The following is a 20,321-nucleotide window of genomic DNA, read 5'->3' as shown; positions in this document are numbered from 1 at the left end:
AGTGAATGTGTACACACAAAGCCAGCTATCGCCGACATTAAAAAGTTAAATGGGTAGTAAAGTATATTTTTCTGGCCTAATACAAATTTCCGCAAATACTTCTTAAAATATGGAGTGAGTAACACACAGTTCCAATTTAACTTTTATTTATTTCAAAAGTAAGAAAGTTAAAGAAATACATTAATGCACAGAACTCTACATTTAAAAAAAAAAAGGACTGATTTTGGCTTACATAAAATTAATCACTGTTTAAAAAGAAACCTGGAGCATATACAACTTACTACACATTAATCTATTAAAATCTGGAAAGGAAGTCTTTTTATTGCACCCGAGTAGGAGACCTCGTCGGGCTTATCAACTTGAGTGACAAACGAGAGGCAGCTGCCAGCGGCTGCCAGTTCCTGCAGCGACTGTCGGTAGTCGGACACGTGTCCTTTGTAGAATGCCCCATCCGGCTCCTGTCTGACTTTGAAACGGTACCGAGCTCCTGCAGCACGCAAACCCTGTGCCACGTGGCCCACATGCACGTAGTGTGATGTGAAGTCTGCCACCGTGACAGATTCGGCGCGCAACACGAAGAGGGCAGAGTCGAACTCGAGGAGAGCCGTGGAAGAAGCGGCGGCAGTGAAGGCACCGTCCGGTGTCACGACCAGCTCGTCTTGGTGGTGATCGTGGACGTGCTGCTCGATAGCTCCCAGACTGCCCAACCAGGAGCACGAGTACACCAGCGGACACTGAGCGACACTCGCACCTGGCCCGAAGCCACACGTCTCCTCGTGGTGCTGCTTGGTCTTTGGCTGGAGCAATTCAGGACAGCCCACATCACTGTACTCGCACGGAATCCGCACTAAGTCTGCTAACCGTTCCATGGAAAGAGAACGAAGGTTAGGCTCCAGCTGTTCTCGGCACGAGGGACACTTTGTGAGTGTTGGAAAGCACTTCGGGCAAAGCAAGTGCTCAAACTTGCATCTGTAAATAGGGTGTGTTAGGGTTTCCCAGCACACCTGACATGTAAGCATGTCTGATAACTCTTTCATCTGATGGTTTATTGCATAGCGCGTATCCGGGAGGTAAATACACGTAAGCATCTCTGACAACTCTTCTGCTTGGTGCTCCATTGTGTAGTATGTATCCAGAAGGCACAGTGAAGCAGGAGTTTCTGGAAAGATTGGACACATCTCATCAGATGAGAGAGAGAGAGAGAGAGAGAGAGAGAGAGAGAGAGAGAGAGAGAGAGAGAGAGAGAGAGAGAGAAGATAGTACATGTCTGCAGTCCTGGAACACACTGAGATCCCCTCATTGTAGTATTAGTGCAAAGGTCACTGGTAATATGGAGTATCATGTGGTAATTAGTTATTGGCAACATAAGGAAATTTTATGCCTACAGCTGAAAAAATCCAGGATTTCCTTTGTATCAACAAAAATTAATTTTTGAAAATATAATGAAATTGGATAGATAAAAAATCTATGGGTCTTTCCTTCTCATCCCGTTTCTTCAGTCACCCCTGAACTGGGGATCTGGGAGATTTTCCTAAACTCTACCTTTTTTCATAAACTCTTCAGTCATTTTCCTTCACTCCTCGTTTTATCCCCTTCAGCCATTCTGCCAGAAGGACACAATGGCTCCAGAAGCTTGCAAATTGTAATACCTTCTGTATGTGTGTTCTCCTGCCACCACTTTATGAGTAGATTTTTTATCTACACTGCTTGGTGTGTAGATTTTTTACCTGTTCAATTACAAAAAAATTTCTTCAGCTACCTGGAAGACCTGACGCCTGCAATATATCTGCTTCTATTGGAAACAAAATGCTGACCAATTATGTTCTCTTCAATGAGCAGTGACATTTACGTTTATGCTTCTCTAACGATGTAATACAGCACTGTGGTAAAGGCAATTTCAACATGTACCAGATCTGCAGACACACACTGGGACAAAATAACTAATCAACGTCTTTTCACTGTAATAAATATTTATGATACCCTCATAGATGTTACATTGGTAAACTACTACATGGGAAATAGATGATCTTAAAATATTTTCAAGGTATAATTTACGACCAACAGAAATATCCTCAAACATGAAAAACAGTGATACAACTTTACAAGGGATTAGCCACACTAATCTTTAATTTTTTGTTGGTAGTACCTATCAGAAGTGATTATGGGAAGTTATGATGGCAGAACAGCTGATTTATATAACATCTAAAGTAACCACATGTTTTAGTTTCAACGGTGGGAAATTAAGTTTACATTGGCATCTATACTCTCCAAACCACTGAAGAGCAAACATCCCACAGTACCAGTTATTAGTGTTTCTTCCCATTCCAGTCACATAAGGAGCATCGTAAAAATGATTGTTTAAGTGTGTGTGTGTGTGTGTGTGTGTGTGTGTGTGTGTCTGCGTGCTTCGTATGGGAGCAGTATGTAGGGGGTTTTAGTATATTCTTAGATTCATTTCAAACTGCTACTTGAAACTTTGTAACCAGGCTTTCTCGGGATAGTTCACATCTATCTTCACAAATCTGCCAGTTTAGTTCCTTCAGCATTTCTGTGATCATTCATTCTGCCCTTCTCTGAATACACTGACTATTCCCCTTACATCTGTTTGGTACAGGTCCCACGCACTTTAGCAATATTCTAGAATGGGTCATACAAGTGATTTATAAGCAATTTTCTTTGTAGACTGACTGCACTTCCCAGCATTCTACCAACAAACTTAAGCCTATCCCCTGCTTTCCACATGACTGAGCTTATGTGACCATTCCATTTCATATTCCTACAAAGTGCCACACCCAGGTATTTCTATGAGCTGACAGACTCCCAACTGTGACTAATTGGTATTATAGTCCTATGATAGAAGTTTTTGTTTTGTTTTGTGAAGAGCACAATTTTACATTTCACAACATCTAAAGTGAACTGCCAACCTTCGCACAACTTTGAAATTTTATCAAGATATGTCTAATATTTATGCACCTTCTTTCAGACAGTACTTCACTAGAGATGACTGCTTCATCTGCAAAAAGTCTGAAATTACTATTCATATTTTAGCCAAGCCATTATTGTGCAACAAACAGCAAGGGTCCCAACACACTTCCCTGGACACACACAAAGCTGCTTTCATATTTGACACAGTCTCCATACTGGATAATTTGCTGTCCTCCTTACAAAGAAAACTTTCAATCCAGCCACAAATTTTACATGATACCCCACCATGTGACTGGACTTTTGACAATAAGAGTAGATGTGGTACTGAGGCGAACAGTTTTAGGAAATTAAGAACTACTGCATCTACCCAACTGCCTTGTTCCAAGGCTCTCAGTTTGTCACGTGACAAAACTGAGTTGGGTTTCCAATCGATTGATGTTTTAAGAATTCATGCTGTTTGGCATGGACAAGGTCATTCTGTTCAAGATATCTCACTATGTTTGAGCTCATAACATGTTCTAAGAACTACAAAAAAAAAATCAATGTCAAAGATATTGGGTGGTACTTACGTACATCTGCTATCCTTCTTGTAAATGAGTGTGGCATGTACTTTGCTCTAAGTACTGAGCATGGTTTTCTGTTTGGTGGATGTACAGTAGGGTATAGTTAGAAGAGGGGTTAACTTCTTTGCAACATCAGTAAAGAATACAAATTCCATTGGGACCTGGAGATTTGTTCAAAATCAACAATTTTAGCTGTTTCTCAAAACTACTGAAACCAACACTTATTTCACACATCTTTGCTGTGGTATGAGTTTCCTTTGTAAAGGAACACTTGAAAATTGAGTTAAGCAGTTCATCTTTCGCTTTGCTAACCCTCAATTTCAGTTGCTGTCCCATTCTCGAAAGACTGGGCACTAAGTCTGGTGCCACTAACAGCCTTAATCAGAATTTGTTTGGTTTTTGTGGAAGATCGTCACAATTGCATCAGAGTCATTGATACCAGTTTCAATGCGGACATCCTCAATGTTGTCAGATTTTGTAGCGCCACTAGGAAGATGCAGATCAGATTTGCTATAAAGCTCGTGGATGTTAGTTACCTTTGAGACTGGACATCACGAGTTTATGTCTGTCAAGAATGCCTTTAAGGAGATGCCATTTTTCAACACCTCACTGAGCTTGAATGAGGTCATGTAACAGGGCTATGAGAAGCTAGATGTCCCTTCCATGATTAGCAGGACCGTACCTGCTGTACACAATTCCTGCCAGCAGTGGTCATGAGAATGTACAGTTGCAAGAAGAACAGCCTCCAGACGGTCACACGGCGCTACTGAAAAGAAAGACCACCTTGTTCAGTGCAAGGCTCTGGCACATTGTACTTCATCTGCAGCATCAATTTGAGCAGCAGTCAACACCACAGTGACAATGAACTGTTGCAAATCTGTTACTTGAAGGATACTCTGAGCCAGACACCCTGTAGAATGCATTCCACTGACCTCAAACCACTACCATTTGCAACTACTACACATTGTACCTATACCTGAGTATGGTCTGGGGTGCGATTTAGTATGACAGCAGGAGCATTTTCATGGTTATCCCATACACCCTTACTGGAAATCTGTAAGTCAGTCTGGTAATACAACCTGTTATGCTGCCATTCATCAACTGCATTCCAGCGTGTTTTCCAACAGGACAACACTGGTCCATATACTGCTGTCATAACACAATACCCTCTACCGTGTGTCAACATGTTGCCTTGGCCTGCTCAATCACCAGATCTGTCTCCAATCGAACACATACAGGGCATCAGACAACAACCCCGATGTTTTCCACAAACACCATTACGCTCCCCCTTTATTGACTGACCTAGTGCAACAGGCATGGAACTCCTTCCCATCCAGCACCTTTACAACACAATGCACGCACTTCTGCATGCTTTACACTGGTTATTAAGGTGCCAGCATTTTGCATTTGCCAAGGTTTATCTCGCACTTACGTTCACCTCTGAGGCTCCAATGTTAATAACTTACATGGGTAAATGTATTCCTGAAATTTCATTACTCCGACATCAATTATTTTTGGGTGTTGATTATATTTCGTCTGTGTATTTCCATCATGAGTGGGGTAACAAACTGCATGTTCTAGGTAGTTTTCAGACATCTGTCCACACCCGCAACTAACAAAACTAATTTTCCCAATTGATTCTTGGATGGCTGAAGTCTCCACTGATGATTGCAGTAAGTCTCGAGGGTAATGGTAGTGTGGCTACGGTGTATTTTACTTTATGACATACTGGGAATAACATTTTTGTGACATTTCTTGGCAAAGTGTGTGCCTCTGTGTGCCACATATTCAAGAGCTCTCTGGGACTAATATGTTGGCACCTTCCTTTAGCAAAAGCGCCTACCGTTGCTGATCGCTTTGGATAGTTTAAAATGCTCTGCTGTTTCTGAGTGGTGCTCCACAAAAAGTGTCTACGATATGAATTTCACGCTCTACAGCAATGGAGGCAGATAACCTGTTCCACATTATGAGTAAGAACTGAATAATAAGGAGAATAAAAGATAGGCTGTAAATTTGAAGAAGGAACTTTGGTGTCAAATATGTATATGGACAGTACGAACATCCACCATCCATCAAAACATTGCTTGCTTCTAGCAAAGACTTTTTTATTATTTAGTTTTAGTACTGGGCTGTGTATTATTTTTGTGGGCTGTACAGTAATTAAGTATTCCAGACATTTGCACAGGGTGAATTCTATGTACCATGCACATTCCTAATGAAGTAGTATGGATAAGTAGATAGATCACAGGTGCCAACTCCATGGAGCCTGACAGGGGCCAAGCCCCATCAAAAATTCTTTTGGGTGGGGGTGGGGGGGGGTGGAGTGGGGGGAGGGGTCAGGGTCCCCCCCTCCATAATTTAAGTAAATTATTAATTATATTATGCTTTGAAAAATCACAAAATTATGTTGGAATTTTTTATTTTCCTTCTTTGACGATAGTTAGCTTTCAAAATACATTCAGTAATGAGTTAAAACAAGTAATGAGTTAAAACAAGTAATTATTATGGTAGTAAGCAGGTTAACTGAAAATGAGTGGTGTGAATCATGATATTGTTATGGTGCTGCGGGCACACTTAGAATTTGTCCTGGTGAGCGAACCTTCGGGTAAAGGCTGGCGCCGGTGGGCCAGCACTGCGGCCGCGGAGACATCAAAAGGACTGGGGCACAAGCGCCTGGAACCCTCCGCCTTGATGCTTCGTGACATTATGACACCATGGCTGTATTAAGCACACCATGCTGCAGACGTGTTTAATGTTCTGAATTTAGTAACTAGTGGACTATTTTACATGACTATATTGTATTCGTTTACCTTAGTCTCTTAGTGTATTGTGAATTAAGTTTGCAATGGATAAATTTGTTACTAAAAAGGCGCGATTGGAAGTTGATGATACTGCAAGTCAACCTCCAACAATTATTGTGTCTTCAATTGCTTTGTCATCTTCAAGAGAGAACCGTTCACAGCTGAAACCTGGACAATCCGGTAAGGGAAGATAATTTCAGAAGTCTTGGTTGACCAAATACACATGGCTAGAATATGAAGCATCTATCGAAAAAGTTTTTTTGCAAAACCTGCAAAGAGTCAAATGCTAAAACTCTATTACAATTTTCTTCAAAAAGAGAAGATGCATTTACTTCCATAAGGTTTTCTAACTGGAAAAAGGCCTTGGAAAAATTCTATCTTCATGAAAATACGTTTACACATAAAGAAGGTGTTCTGAAATTAAAAGTCAATCACCAACCAAAATGTGGCCTCCCAACTGAATGAACAGTTAAGACAGTGATATGAAGAAAGGCCGTTTAGCTCTTAAAACAATTTTTACTGCCATGCAATTTCTATGCTGACAAGGACTAGCAATTAGAGGGCACGAAGATGTAAACTCAATTTTTTTCTTTCAATTGTTGGAACTCCAAAAGAATGACATACCCGAGTTTAAAGATTGGTTAGCGCGTTCGGGGTATAAATGGACGTCCCACGATATTCAAAACGAGATCATTGATCTACTAGGAAAGTCTGTGTTGAGAAAAGTATTGGCTTCAATCAAGAAGACTGAACATTTTTCTATTATGATTGATGAAACAAGTGATTCTTCGATTCACGAACAAGTGCCATTTTGTATTCATACTGTTGATGATTCCTTAATCATCAACAAAGACTTTATTGGCTTATATGAGATCCCCAATACTGAATCATAAACTCTGTTTAGTATTTCAAATGACTATTTTGCTCGTCTTGATTTGTCAATGGGTAACTTAAAGAGGACAGTGCTATGCAGGTGCCTCGAAAATGAGAGATAAGTTCAAAGGACTAAAAGTAGTTTTGGATATACAACCAAAAGCAAGTTATGTGCACTGCACTGCTCACAGTTCAGACTTGGCAGTTGTGGACAGTCTCCACCATCTTACATCTATGAGAGATGATATGGCTTTAACCACACCATAAGGGAATCCAACAAAAGGATGGGACGTTTCACAAGCATATGCTGTGAGAGCGCCAACAACCAAGCTGGTCTACCACCCCTTTACCCGACTCCATGGACTATGCAAGCTTCTAATATCTCGAGAATATTGAAAAACTTTGAAGAACTTCTAGAGTTTTTTGAAACATTTTCTGCAGAGGACAAAACAGAGGCAGAATACAAATGTGCAGGTTACCTTGAATCAATGTTACAATTCAAGACTTATTTCTTTTCTTTTTTTTTTTATTGGCATGCAAGGGACCCAGTAGAGGATGTCAATGAAAAAATTCAATGCCCTCACCTAAGTGTTGCTGATCTGGATAAAAAATATATATGAGGGCTTGATTTGTATATTGAATGAAAAGCACAATAGTTTTGAACAGTTCTGGGAATTGTGTTTAAAAGAAAAACCTTAACAAGTTGATGATCCTTCACTTTCTTGGAATCAAAGTATACCAAAGAAGTATGAAAACAACGAAGCCAGCTCACAGCACACTTTCAAAATCCCAAAGGAATACTACAAAGCTATTTACATTGAAGTTTGTGAAACGGTGCAATCTTGCATTACTGAGCGGTTTGCTTCAACTGGACTCACATAGGTCATTGCAGCTGAACAAGAGTGTTTGATTTTAGTAAACAGAGGTGAAACAAATTTGGAAAAAAATCAACTTAGTTTTTAAAAAATGACCTAGACATTGAGAGACTGCACTTACACTTGAAAATGTTAGCCAATATTGCAAATAAAAAACACCTGGTCTTAAAAAACGTGCATGGTGTAAGAAAGTACAGTACACAAGAACCTGCAGTTGGAGAAATGTTATGTGAAGTAGTGAAGTAGTGAAGTGCATTAAGCTCCTCCAAGTAGTTCCAATAACAACAGCAACAGCAGAATGCTCATTTAGCGCCCTTAGACGTCTGAAGTCATATCTCCGATGAACAATGGGACAGAAGCGATTGAACAACTTGGCTTTTCTTCATTCCCACCGATATATTTTGGATGAATTGGATATCCGACTAGTCATCAACGGCTTCATATTCAGTAATCCAGTTAGACGGTCGACATTTGCGCCTTTCTAAAGACAGTAGCCCTAATAATGGCATTTAGAGCAATATTAAAAATTTTATAAAATAGAGAACTAAATATATACATATTGTTAAATTTTCAGTTTCAAAATATTAGTACTAATTTAGTACTGTATTACTATAGTACTCCATTAGTTATTTTCAAATAGGCCCACTTAAATATTTTTAGGGTGTAAGACCCAATTAAAACCCACTACTTACATAGTTTTTGACTGAAAGTATTGGGCACACTGTATTAACTTTATTAGCTGTATTAAAGCATTAACTTCGAGATATTGTTTTTATTTCATGAACCCCGAGCATTATTCAAAGTAAGCTTCAATTAGCTATTTCAATTATTAATCAAAGCGCTATTACTGTGCGACGGCAATATTTTATGTTTTATTCTTTTAATGATAGTTTAGGATTTGTTTAAATATAACTTCAGTCTTTTCAGAGTTCACTGCTCTCTAATAGTCTATAAGCATGATTATTACTGTAAATTAAATTAGCTTTTTACGAAAATACTATGTGTGTTTATGTTTTGTTTCTTTTGTCAAAGCCAAAAAATGTGTCAGGCTTGTTAAGTTTCCCAGAGTGTCGAGTTATCAAGAGTCCAGTTTTCGGGGCTCCAATGTTGATCAAATGACTCACTATTTTCATCTGGAATTTAGAAAATTTCCCAGGACAAGACCCCCAATATGTGACCCCCCAATATTTTTTATAAGTGGCGCCCCTGAGATAGATAAATTATAAAATAACTTTACTTAAATGAGTAAACTGGGAAACATGAAGGAACAGAATTTTTAAGTGGAGTTATATTATTGAAAGCTATGAAATAATGTGTAATGGAAAAGGAGGCGAAAGCTTTTTGTTGACTGGTGGCAACATTAGTCAGTAAGGGAGTAAGACTGTGTGAAGCTAAACTATTGTTTTAAGTGTTTAGACAGGAAGAGCTATGTATCACTCACAGGGGAGGGTTACTGTTTCCTATTTTTGTTGTCGTATAAGTGAAGTACAATTGATTGTTATTCTATGGACAGAAGAAAAAAGAAATGGTTTATTAATTAAAAAAGAGGAGCCTGAAAGAGGTAATTTATGAAGCAAAGTTATGGAGAAATAATAAAGAGGCTATTTATTAAGCACTGTCGGGCGAGGCCGGCACTTGGATGGGTGACCATCCAGCCCACCATATGCTGTTGCCATTTTTCGGAGGGCACTCAGCCTCGTGATGCCAATTGAGGAGCTACTCGACCAAATAGTAGCGGCTTCGGTCAAGAATACCATCATAACGACCGGGAGAGCGGTGTGCTGACCCCACGCTGCTCCTATCCGCATCCTACACCGAGGATGACACGGCGGTCGGATGGTCCCGGTAGGCCACTTGTGGCCTGAAGACGGAGCGCCTATTTATATTTGTTTAGTTTTGGCACTAAGAAACTGGAAGGTTTGAAGGGGCAATATTGAACACTAATCTATTAGGAGGAAAGTGGTGTTGAGGGAAAAGCAAAGTACGAATAGGAGTATGAATGTCAATGTGATGTGTGACAACCTCTTAACTTAATGTGACTTTCTCAAATGAATAGTTGCCTTTTGATGTGAACCAGATTAACTGGAGAAATGTTCACTAACAACCATAAGAATTCATACCTTTTCCTACAACATGTGGACTAGTGCAAAAATGATTATATCTATGATAAAAATTACTAAGTAATGTTATTAACATGGTCACAAAATTAAGTATTTTTTCTGATTTACCAAAAGAAAAAATGCATTTAATGTAAAAAATAGTACTAACACAATTAAAGCTTTCGGCCATTGGCCTTTGTCGTCAACAACAACCCCCCCCCCCCCCCCCCCACACACACACACACACACACACACACACACACACACACACACACACAAAGTGCGCGCATGCGCAACTGCAGTCTCGGACAAATGAAACCACACTGTGAGCAGCAACAACAGTGCATGATGGGAGTGGGGACTGGGTGGGGGTATGGAGGAGGCTGGGGTGAGGAGTCAAAGTTATTTTACTGTTGCCTTTTGAATTTTTTTATAATTTACAGACAATTTTTTTTTTCCAAAATTCCAATCCAGAAAAGTTAGATTTTTTTTCTGCTGATTAGTACCACGCAATGCCTATATTCTCTGTAAAGGAGACCTTCCACTTTTAAGTTAGACAGGTTTTATTTTAAAAAAATCATTTTTTTTAACTTTCAAGGGCAATGTATGTCTTCATTGAAGATGTTTATTACTAATTTCATGTTACAATATTTATTTCTATTGTCTTTCTTGCAGTTATTTCTTTTCACTTTCATTGTTGCAGATATTTCTTACGCTTTATTGTAGTTTCTTGTCAGTTTCTTTGTCGTGGTTGTGCATTGCAGGTTTCTGTATTGTAGTTGTTCAGTGCTAATTTCTTTAATGAAGAACTTCTAAGAAATCTGAGACCAATCAGCGAGTTCTGTGTTTTCGTAAGGAATTTGCCAGTTGACACAGATGCAGTATTTTGGGAAAAGAACTGTTTGAAATGTCTTCTGACTGGGGCTACAGGAGAGTGAAGTGTGCTGACTATCTGCATATTCATAGAAGAGTGATATGAAAAAAAAAATACTTCGTTCAGGTTGGGAATAAGTGTTCTCATTTGATGACTGTTTCAAAGTGAAGATGCTTCCAGTGAAGACTTTTTGTTTTCTAAATGTTTTGACAGAATAACAACAAAGATAGCATCTGAACAAGGTGAAGCCTGCCATGGTGCAGATCTTCCATCAATAGAGGAAGAATTAAATACCCTGAATCAGTCAGTTACGGAGGTAGTTGTTATTCCTGTTAAGAAACCATGGTCAGTGAAGTCGAATCATAAGCTTTACGCATCAATAAAGCACAGAAATTACTAAAGCTATGGGTGAATACACTACAGCAAAACTGACCACACTCTTCAAAACAGAAATTCCATCTTCAAAAGAAAATGAATCAAAGCACCCGTGCACCTCTTGCCAGGAATTTTTCACAAATATCAATTCAGCTGTTGAATATTGTGCATCCTGCAGTGAAAAGGTGCAAGTTTTAGCTATTATTCCAGAGACATTTTCCAAGAAAACAATTTTGAACCACATTCCATCAGTATCAAAGCACACAGTAGAGAAATCAAGAAATGTGAGGTCTGTAAAAGGAGTCTTTGGAAGACCAGATCCCTATTATGGTCATCCTGTAGAAGCAGCTCAAGTTCAGATAGTGCAGTCATTTTATCTGGAAGATAAATGGGACTGTTCTCGCCAGAATGCCAACAAAAAAAGACACTATAACTAACAATTTAAGGTCAAGAAGTTGTGAGAGTGAACAGGTACACGTCTTGCAGTATTAAAGAAACTTTCACAATTTATAAGAGCAACTATACAACTTCACATATTGGAAGATGAAAATTTTATGCACTATGACCTAAGTGGGTAGTTTCACATCCACCTAGAGATGTATGTTTGTGTGGTAACTTTGAAGCACTTATTGGAGCATGTGACATATGACACACTGGTTGGGCTCGTGAAGTCATTAGTAGTCTGTGGCGTAAAGTAAGAGACTTGTTTGTTTCAAGAACGTGGTGACTGCCCTGGAAAGTGAAGACTGACTTTACAGAAACTTGGCCTGGAAGACATAGCACACAGCGCTGCAGAAATTACATATGCGACATGGGAGGAAAATAAACTAATTAAGAAAACTGTAGCCTTTGACAGCTTCATTGATGAACTTGGTAAATGGTCAGTGAAAACAATAACACACCAGCAACTGAAGAAATTGCAACAGAACATTGCCAAATTGAAAGGGTGTGTACAGACTGAATAACTATGTTTAGTGCCTCACTGTGATTTTGATGAAAATTCGTCAGCAATTCTCCCACAAGAAGTACAAGGGTATCATTGGAGTAATGACCAGGTTTCAATTTTTACAGGAGTAACATATTTTCAAAAGAAGACCACAAGTGTTGCAGTTATAAGTGATCACAGAGGACATGACTCAATACATGCTTTGCTAGCAATGCGCAAAATTTTTCAACTGCAAACAGGAGCAGCGAAGATCTTAATTATTTCTGATGATGCTCCTAGTCATTTTAAAAATCGTTACCAGCTGTTTGAATTGAGTAACTCACTTGTGCCAACTGACTGGGTATACAGTACTACTGGTCACAGGAATCGGCCTTGTGATGGTGTAGGAGGCCTGCTGAAGCACCATCCTACAAAACAATCTTTCCAGACCAAATACAGCTGTGATTCAGAATGCTGAGGATTTTACAGGAGTCGTGAAATCTTGCATACCCACAGCCCTCATTTTTTTTTGTCCCACGAGGAAATCTAAGAATTCTGTGAGCAGAAAAAAGAAGAATGGCCCAAATAAACTACTCCTGTGAAAGCAATTGAGAAGATACTTTTATGGACTCAAAGTGATGGGCGAACTCATATTGCATGCACTTTAAAAAGCAAGAAAGAAGAAATTTCGTTTGTTCGGCCAACACCTCAGAAACAGCAGGAAAATATTCAGAGTCACAACCTGTGAAGGGGGATGTTTGTGGCATGTGTGTGTGAAGGGTAGCAATAACGCCATCAGTGCTCATTTCCTGTTCACAATGTTTTGAAGATCGTAATTGCTCCAGTTCCTATTGGTTCAACAGGAAGGCATCACTCTATATCAAAGGAAAATGCTGAAGGAGTGGAACACATTTTTAGTTCATTGACTGGCCAATTTCAGTACAAAACAGAGTGCACAGGAGTTGTATAAATTGAAACCTTTATAGTCTTTTGACCTTTTACATACATTTTAGAACCATTTAAAATGCTTGAAAAATGAGACTCTTACTCATCTTTCAAAGCTAAAATTATGTTAATTAGGTTACGTTTTGGTTTTTATGAGCCTGTTATGTGAGAATGTAACAAACCCAGTTTTATGTATGGCAAAAATTTCAGTTGTTTATAAAACCTGTTCAACCTACAAGTCGAAGCTCTCCTTTTCAGGTAATGTAGAACTGTATGGTATTAATAAAAAAATATGGATTGGTATTTTAAAAAAAAATCCATAAATTATAAAAAGTTCAGAACACTATATTAAAGGAACTTTGACAGAGGATTTCTTTGTAATCATAAACCAATTATCTTTCAAATAAAAAAAAATTCCAACAAAATGTCTAGAACTGCTCCAGAGATAGAGCATTGTAAATTTTTTTTTCAAAATTCGCATCTTCAAAATGGTATGCACAGTGTCATCTTTGGAGGGCTGTAACTCAAGAGCAGAAATTTTTTTGGAGAAAATAATAAAATGTGTGTTCCTTACTTAGCTTCTTCATTTTAACATATTCTAAATTCAGTAACATCTGAGACTATGAAAAGGTAAGATTTTTTCCCAGCCTGCCCGATTTGATATGGACTATGCTAGCCAATCCTAAACTTCTTTGTCATTGACAGCTCAGATGATAACTTAAGCTGGACTACAACTGGTTCACAGTCAACAGTTTATGCCTTAATCTCACGAATATTCAAATTATGTCATTTTGAACAAGTAAAAATGACCTGCATGCACCAGCTGTAGATATTAACAAACATACATTGAATTAAATCCTTCATATACAATTTACTGGAATTCAGCTGGATAATAGGCTAAACTGGGAGCAACAAATGCATACCAGTAATCTGAAAACATTAAACAATGGAAACAGCAGGTTGGAACAACAATAAAACGAATAGGATTGATTGCTACTCACCATAAAGATGACCTGCTGAGTTGCACACAGGCACAACAAAAAGACTGATACACACAACTACTGAGCAAAGCCATCCTCTGCAAAGAAAACATTCACACAAGTAAGCACACATGCACGCTCTGCCGCACCCCCCCCCCCCCCAACACACACACACACACACACACACACACACACACACACTGCCGCCACCAGCAGTATCTAATAGAGAGTGAAGTCACATTCCGGTTGGAGCTGCTTGTGGTGGTGGTGGCAGTGGTGGTGGTGGTGGTGGTGGTGGCGGCGATGGCAGCAGGCAAGTGTGCAAGAGGCGTACATGCTGATGTGTTTTTGTTTTCTTTGCTGAGGAAGGCTTTGACCAATAGCTGCATGTGTAACAGTCTTCTTGTTATGATTGACTGACTGATTGATTGGGGTTATGGGACTAAACTGTGAGGTCCACAATTCAAAATTACTTGCCGAAGATAGAGGGTCCACTAAAATTGGGTGCATCAAGGAGTCAAATTATAAAGCGAAGAAGTTAAAACATATACAATAGAGGGCATAAAAGAGTAAGCCAAATCTATAAACTGGAAAAACTGAGGGAGAAAAGAGTGGTCTTTGCATGGGGAAGTGGTCGTGGATCCCAGACCTAGAAGACACCAAGGGCGGACCCAGCTACAGCTAGCCTGCCCCTGCTCCAGGAGCAAAGCAAAACCTTATAACTGAAAATAAAAACCATTTTCAAGTAGGAAACTGAGGACCAGTTCAACCATCCATTAATTTTCTGCTAATATTAAAGAGGAAGGCTATACTTAGTATGAAGGCCCAAAAGAAGGGGACATTCCACAGCCAAGAAAGCCAGCGACAGCCAGACACACCCCATAATGATCAATAGGGTCAAGCAGTCTGACTGAAAGGAGCTGCTGAGCCATAAAACTGACAAACACAATCTAGACTAAACAAAACCAGAGCATGATAAAAATGGAGAAGAGTAGTACTGTCTGCACCCCAAGATGTGTGGGCCAGGAGATGGAGAGCATTAAGGCTTCTACATGCAGAGAGTCTTTATGCGGTGAACATGGGGCAGCCATGTCAGCTTTTTATTTAAAAAAAAAAGGCCCAAGAAAAGGGACTGCTACAACATCTAGGCACTGGTCACCTAAATGAAGTTCTGGATTGGGGTGTACTGTGGGACGATGGCATAAATGCATAATCCACACTCTGGGTGGAGAAAACTGGAATTCATGGGAGAGGACCCATGAAGAGGCCCGTCAGATGGTGCATTGAACCTGGTGTTCAGTAGATGTTACCTAGTGGGAGTTGCACAAGATGCAAAAATTGTCAAAATACAGCACCGGGGTAACCAGAGCTTCAACAGAGGTCACAAACCCATTGATGGCAATATGGAAGAGCATGACACTTGACACAGAATCCTGTGGGATACCATTCTCCTGGGCCCACGGGGTGCTCAGTCAAGTGTCGCATGCCTTATGTAGGTCAAAGAAGAGCGTAACAAGATGACGGCAGTTCACAAAAGCTGTTTCCAATCTTAGTAAATGGTCAGTTGTAGAGCATCCTTCCCAGAAGCCAAACTTATATAGGGATGGAAGACTCTGATGTTTGAGCACCCAACATAATCGGTAGCTAACCATCCTCTTGAGCAGTTTCCGAAGTACATTCATCAGGGCAAATGGGCAGTAGCTGGCAAGAGACAATGGGTTCTTCCTCCAGCTTAAGGATGGTGATAACTATGCAGTCTCAGCATTGTGAAGGGAAGGCACCTGTGAGCCAAATGTGGTTGAAGATGCTGAGATGTTTCATCTGGGAAATGCCAAGTGTTGGATCATATGGTTGTGTATGGAATCCATGCCTGGGGCTGTGTCACATGAAGAGGTAAGAGCCTGCAAGAATTCAGATTCAACGAATGGTTCATTATAGAATTTGGATTGGTGGAGGTTGAAACAGAGAGGGGTTTTGTGCTGGAGAAAGGTAGCAGAATAGGACACCGATGTGTCACAAAGTGTGTTGCGAGGTGTTCCACAAGGACCGATGTATCAGTACACAGAGCACCCTGTAGGTTCAGATCCTGGACAGTTGATTGCTGCTGGTGGCCCAGAAGGCTATGGAGCTTGGACCCAACCTGTGATGAAGAGGCGTACATACACGGGGGGAAACATAGTGCTCCCAGCATTCCTATTTACTCTGCTCAATAAGGTAGCAAGCCTTAGCACAGAGATGCTCAAAACTGAGGAGGTTGGTCTGTGAAGGGTGTAGTTTAAATCGCTGTAGTACCCATTTTGCACAACCGCATCAATGCAACTGAAGAGAGTTGCCAAAATCCAAAGCAGACACACAAAAAGGCCAACTGGTTCTGTGGATTGCCAGGGCAGGAGCCTGGTGGCAGCAGGGGAACAACAGAATCACTCGAAAGTTGTCATTGTCACAAAGATCATCACAGGGTGAGCAATGTAGGGAAACCACAAGAGCAGGGAAGGATATTGTGAGATCAATAGCAGAGCCTCACTGAAGTGGGTAGGGGAACCATCTTTGAGGGGAGGGGTGGGGGGAGGGGGGCATTTAAGTCCCTGAGTAGGAGAGTAGGAGGTATAGGAGCCACAGTATTAATGCACACAGGTCAACAAAAAAATTGGTCTATCCACAGGGAGGTAGACATTGCAAATAGTGGTTGCTGGGACCTTTTGCACTTTTATCACTATTGCTTCCAGACTAGTATGAATGAGGATCCAGTCACTAATGACATAGATGCAAACTAATGCAGACCCCTCCAGGCACAATTCCAGGGCCGGCATGGTCCTACAGAATGTCCGATAACCTCGAAACATCATTACAGATGTGTTTTTCGTACAGAAAGCAGAGGGCAGCAATAGGAGTCAGAGGCATCAGAGGAAGGTAGCAGTTAGAAGAGAGTGGCCTATACCTGGTGTTATTCAATCTGAGCATTGAACAGGCAGTACAGGTAACCAAAGAAAACTGAGGTTTGCCTACAACACTGTAATTCTGGCAGAGACAACAAAGGACTTTGAAGAGCAACTGAGCGGATTAGCGTTTTCGAGGAGGTTGCAAAACGAACAACAACAACAATCGGAAAACCAGAATACTGGATTGCAGTCTAATTAAATCAGGTGTTGCCGAAGGAATTAGATTAGCAAGTGAGAAAGTAGTAGATTAGCTTAGGTATTTGGGGAGCAAAATCTAGGAATCTACTTATTGAACATTGCTTCTCATGCCAATTATATCCTTTCACAAAATACTGCCATATAACACCATTATTCAAATTATTTTTCAGTACCAGCTTCATTTGTGACTTGTACACGCCACTCTTTCACTATGAAGCCACTAGCCAGCACTACTCTAGGAATTCCTTCTTAGATTTTCAACAGCACAAAAATTTAAGATCAAACTGCTGGCTCAATTTTGGGTATCAGTAAAACAACTCCTTGAAAACCATAAGTTTGTTTGTACAGTAACCAAGCTATTCAACTGTTCAATAGTAGCCTAAGCAAACACAAAAGAAGTTCCAGAAAGAAAGCGAAGATCTATTTTTTATAAATCACACCTGTAACACCAAATAATTTCTTTTACAAACTGTACAACGTAAAGTGTTCATTCTTTAACACACTGCTGTCAACATACAGTGTACTTATAGAGGAAATTATAAAACGAAAATAAAAAATGAGCACTGTACCACGACGTACATTTAACAAAATACGTATCACTTAACCACTTATCTGATGTGGTCAATTTCCATTCTGGGGGCATCAGGTGATTTTTGACTACGATACAGAGATGACTGACTAGGGGCATAAAATTCAACATTTTTAGATGAGCACTTTAAAAATGTTTCAAATGTGGGCAATTATTTATTAACACCTAGCAACCTAACTCAGATTTCAATGTAATGTAGACCTCAGGCTATGCTGCAATTCAGTTTGTTACCACAACCAGGTTTTTTGTTATCAAGTTTGTTGACTTCACCAACTCACAACCAGTCTTCTGCCTTAATCCAAGCCATGGACTAAGCTACAGATCAGTCTCACCACAATCAGGTCTTTTGCTTCCACAATTGTTGGTTTCAGCAATTTACAACCAGTCATCCACCATCCCAACCTAGCCCTCAGGCTAAGATACAGATCAGTCTGACAACAGTCACGTTTATCACATTCACACATGCTACTTTACAAGTGAGTGATGAACTGCTGCAAGGTCCAAACCTACGTCTTCATTCATATTCCACTACTTATGAAGAATTTCGAACACTTTAAGATACTGTTTGTGTGAGCAGGGGCTGAGAAACATAAAAGATAATCATTGCAAAAGTCACAGCAACCTCTTAGGTTTAGTTGGTGCAAAATAGCATAATTTTGTGATCTCCTGGATCGCAATGCAAGAAAGCATTCTTAAAATAAAAGCAGCAAATTCCAAACCATTACTAATGAAAGTTTGGTTATCTACAGCCATACTCTGCAAACTACTGGATTGGATGACGGATGACACCTTCCACTGTAGCAATCCTCAAGGCTCCTTTCCGTACCACCCATGCATGGAGCGCGAGATAATTACTGCTTAAATGGCACTGCGTAATTTTCTCCTCACGATCACTAAGGGTACGATATGTATGGCATCGTTTATTCCTAGGTTCATCATTTAAATCTGGCTCTTGAAACTTTATTAAGGCTTTATCGAGATAGTTTGCGTATATTCATAATGTTTATGATAGTGCTTTAAATTATCTTCTGAAGTTTTACAGTCAGTACTTTCTCATATTTCCCGAGGCACGAAGGGTAACAAAAGAAGATATACCCGTTCGATCGCAACTATCATTCCAGTTAACATTTTGTACTAATAACCGCCACCGTAAAATACAAGTAACATAGTAACATGTCTATTAAAATTATGTCTAAAGTGTTTCCTAATCTTGTTAATGCTGGAGCAAGAGATCTATTCCTTTTGACTCCATTAGCTCTGCAGCCGCAACACAATTCAAGTTGACACGTATTCTGCTAGAGGTACTACACACGTTTATTACTTCTCTAGACTGGCTTTTCGTCCATTAAAGGTGTCGAAAACTTAAGGCTAGCACTGGCTACTCTGACCTGACGTTTATACCGTACGTCACATTATACTCCGAAAACATATTCTTCGTCATATTACCAACATACTATCCGTATTTAGGACAGTTTCGTCAACGACAATTTAAACAAAAAATATATACAAAAAGACAATTTGCATGACTCAAAAAAAAAAAAAAGTCATGGTACAGCCTACGCCACAACGCATTTCATTCTTAAAGCGTAACTAAATGTGATAATGGGGCATGGATAGGGGTCGACTATATTACGGTTTTTAGGTATTTCAGTTTTTCACCTGTTACGTATAAAGATCGAGCAAATTCATAACTTATGCCTGTTGCGGTATTCTTCGAGCGTAGTGATAGTTTCGGACCGGTACGCAACATCTTGGATTGAATATGCCGTCTAACTGCAGCCGTATTCGACAATGTACGTAATATAGTCTTGTCTTAAATGTAGTTGGGTTGTTCAGCAGTACACTAAAGCAGTGTACAGTGCGTATCCACAAGTATTATTCTTATACGATCACAACATTAGCAAATGATGTTAATATTTCAGTGACTCAGCTTTTGCTCTCTTACCACAAGTGTCTATACTTCTTGGCAAACCAGACTATGAAAGCAATTTATCATACAGTTACTATGCTATGTCACGAATAAACCAGCTGATAACGAAATACAGTGCACCACAAAGTATGAAACAGACCAAGACACTATCATTAAAAACAATAACACTTACTGCGCACACGTGTACCGGTATTACACCTCCAATAACATACACAACCGCCCAGAGTCAAACTGTTCCACACAACGCAATAGACAACGCTTATGTTTCTGCAGCGCGTCAGTTGACTAGGGGAACAACCGAATGGGAACAATCGATTCATTCCGTTGTACTTTTTCGTACCGGTTGGACTATTCATTCATTCTTTTGTGTGAAACCAATCGATTCAATCGGTCGTAGTTTGAAGTATGCGTAGGATTATTATTCACTCAT

The 20,321-nt window shown here is 39.8% G+C and overlaps 1 protein-coding gene across 1 annotated transcript; it reads right to left on the bottom strand.

Annotated features, from left to right (window-relative positions):
* Positions 1–287: 287 nt before the first annotated feature.
* Positions 288–20,115, bottom strand: LOC126424578 (uncharacterized). Its single transcript, XM_050087321.1, has 2 exons — positions 20,064–20,115; positions 288–1,159 (listed from the first exon to the last, which is right to left on the bottom strand). Exon 2 carries the CDS (start codon positions 1,116–1,118, stop codon positions 288–290), a length of 831 nt encoding a protein of 276 aa, XP_049943278.1. The 5' UTR covers positions 1,119–1,159; positions 20,064–20,115.
* Between the last annotated feature and the right edge of the window lie 206 nt (positions 20,116–20,321).

Source organism: Schistocerca serialis, chromosome 10 (genome assembly GCF_023864345.2).
Source record: "Schistocerca serialis cubense isolate TAMUIC-IGC-003099 chromosome 10, iqSchSeri2.2, whole genome shotgun sequence".
NCBI classification, from domain to species: Eukaryota; Metazoa; Arthropoda; class Insecta; order Orthoptera; family Acrididae; genus Schistocerca; species Schistocerca serialis.
This window is presented reverse-complemented; position numbering and strand designations above follow the sequence as displayed.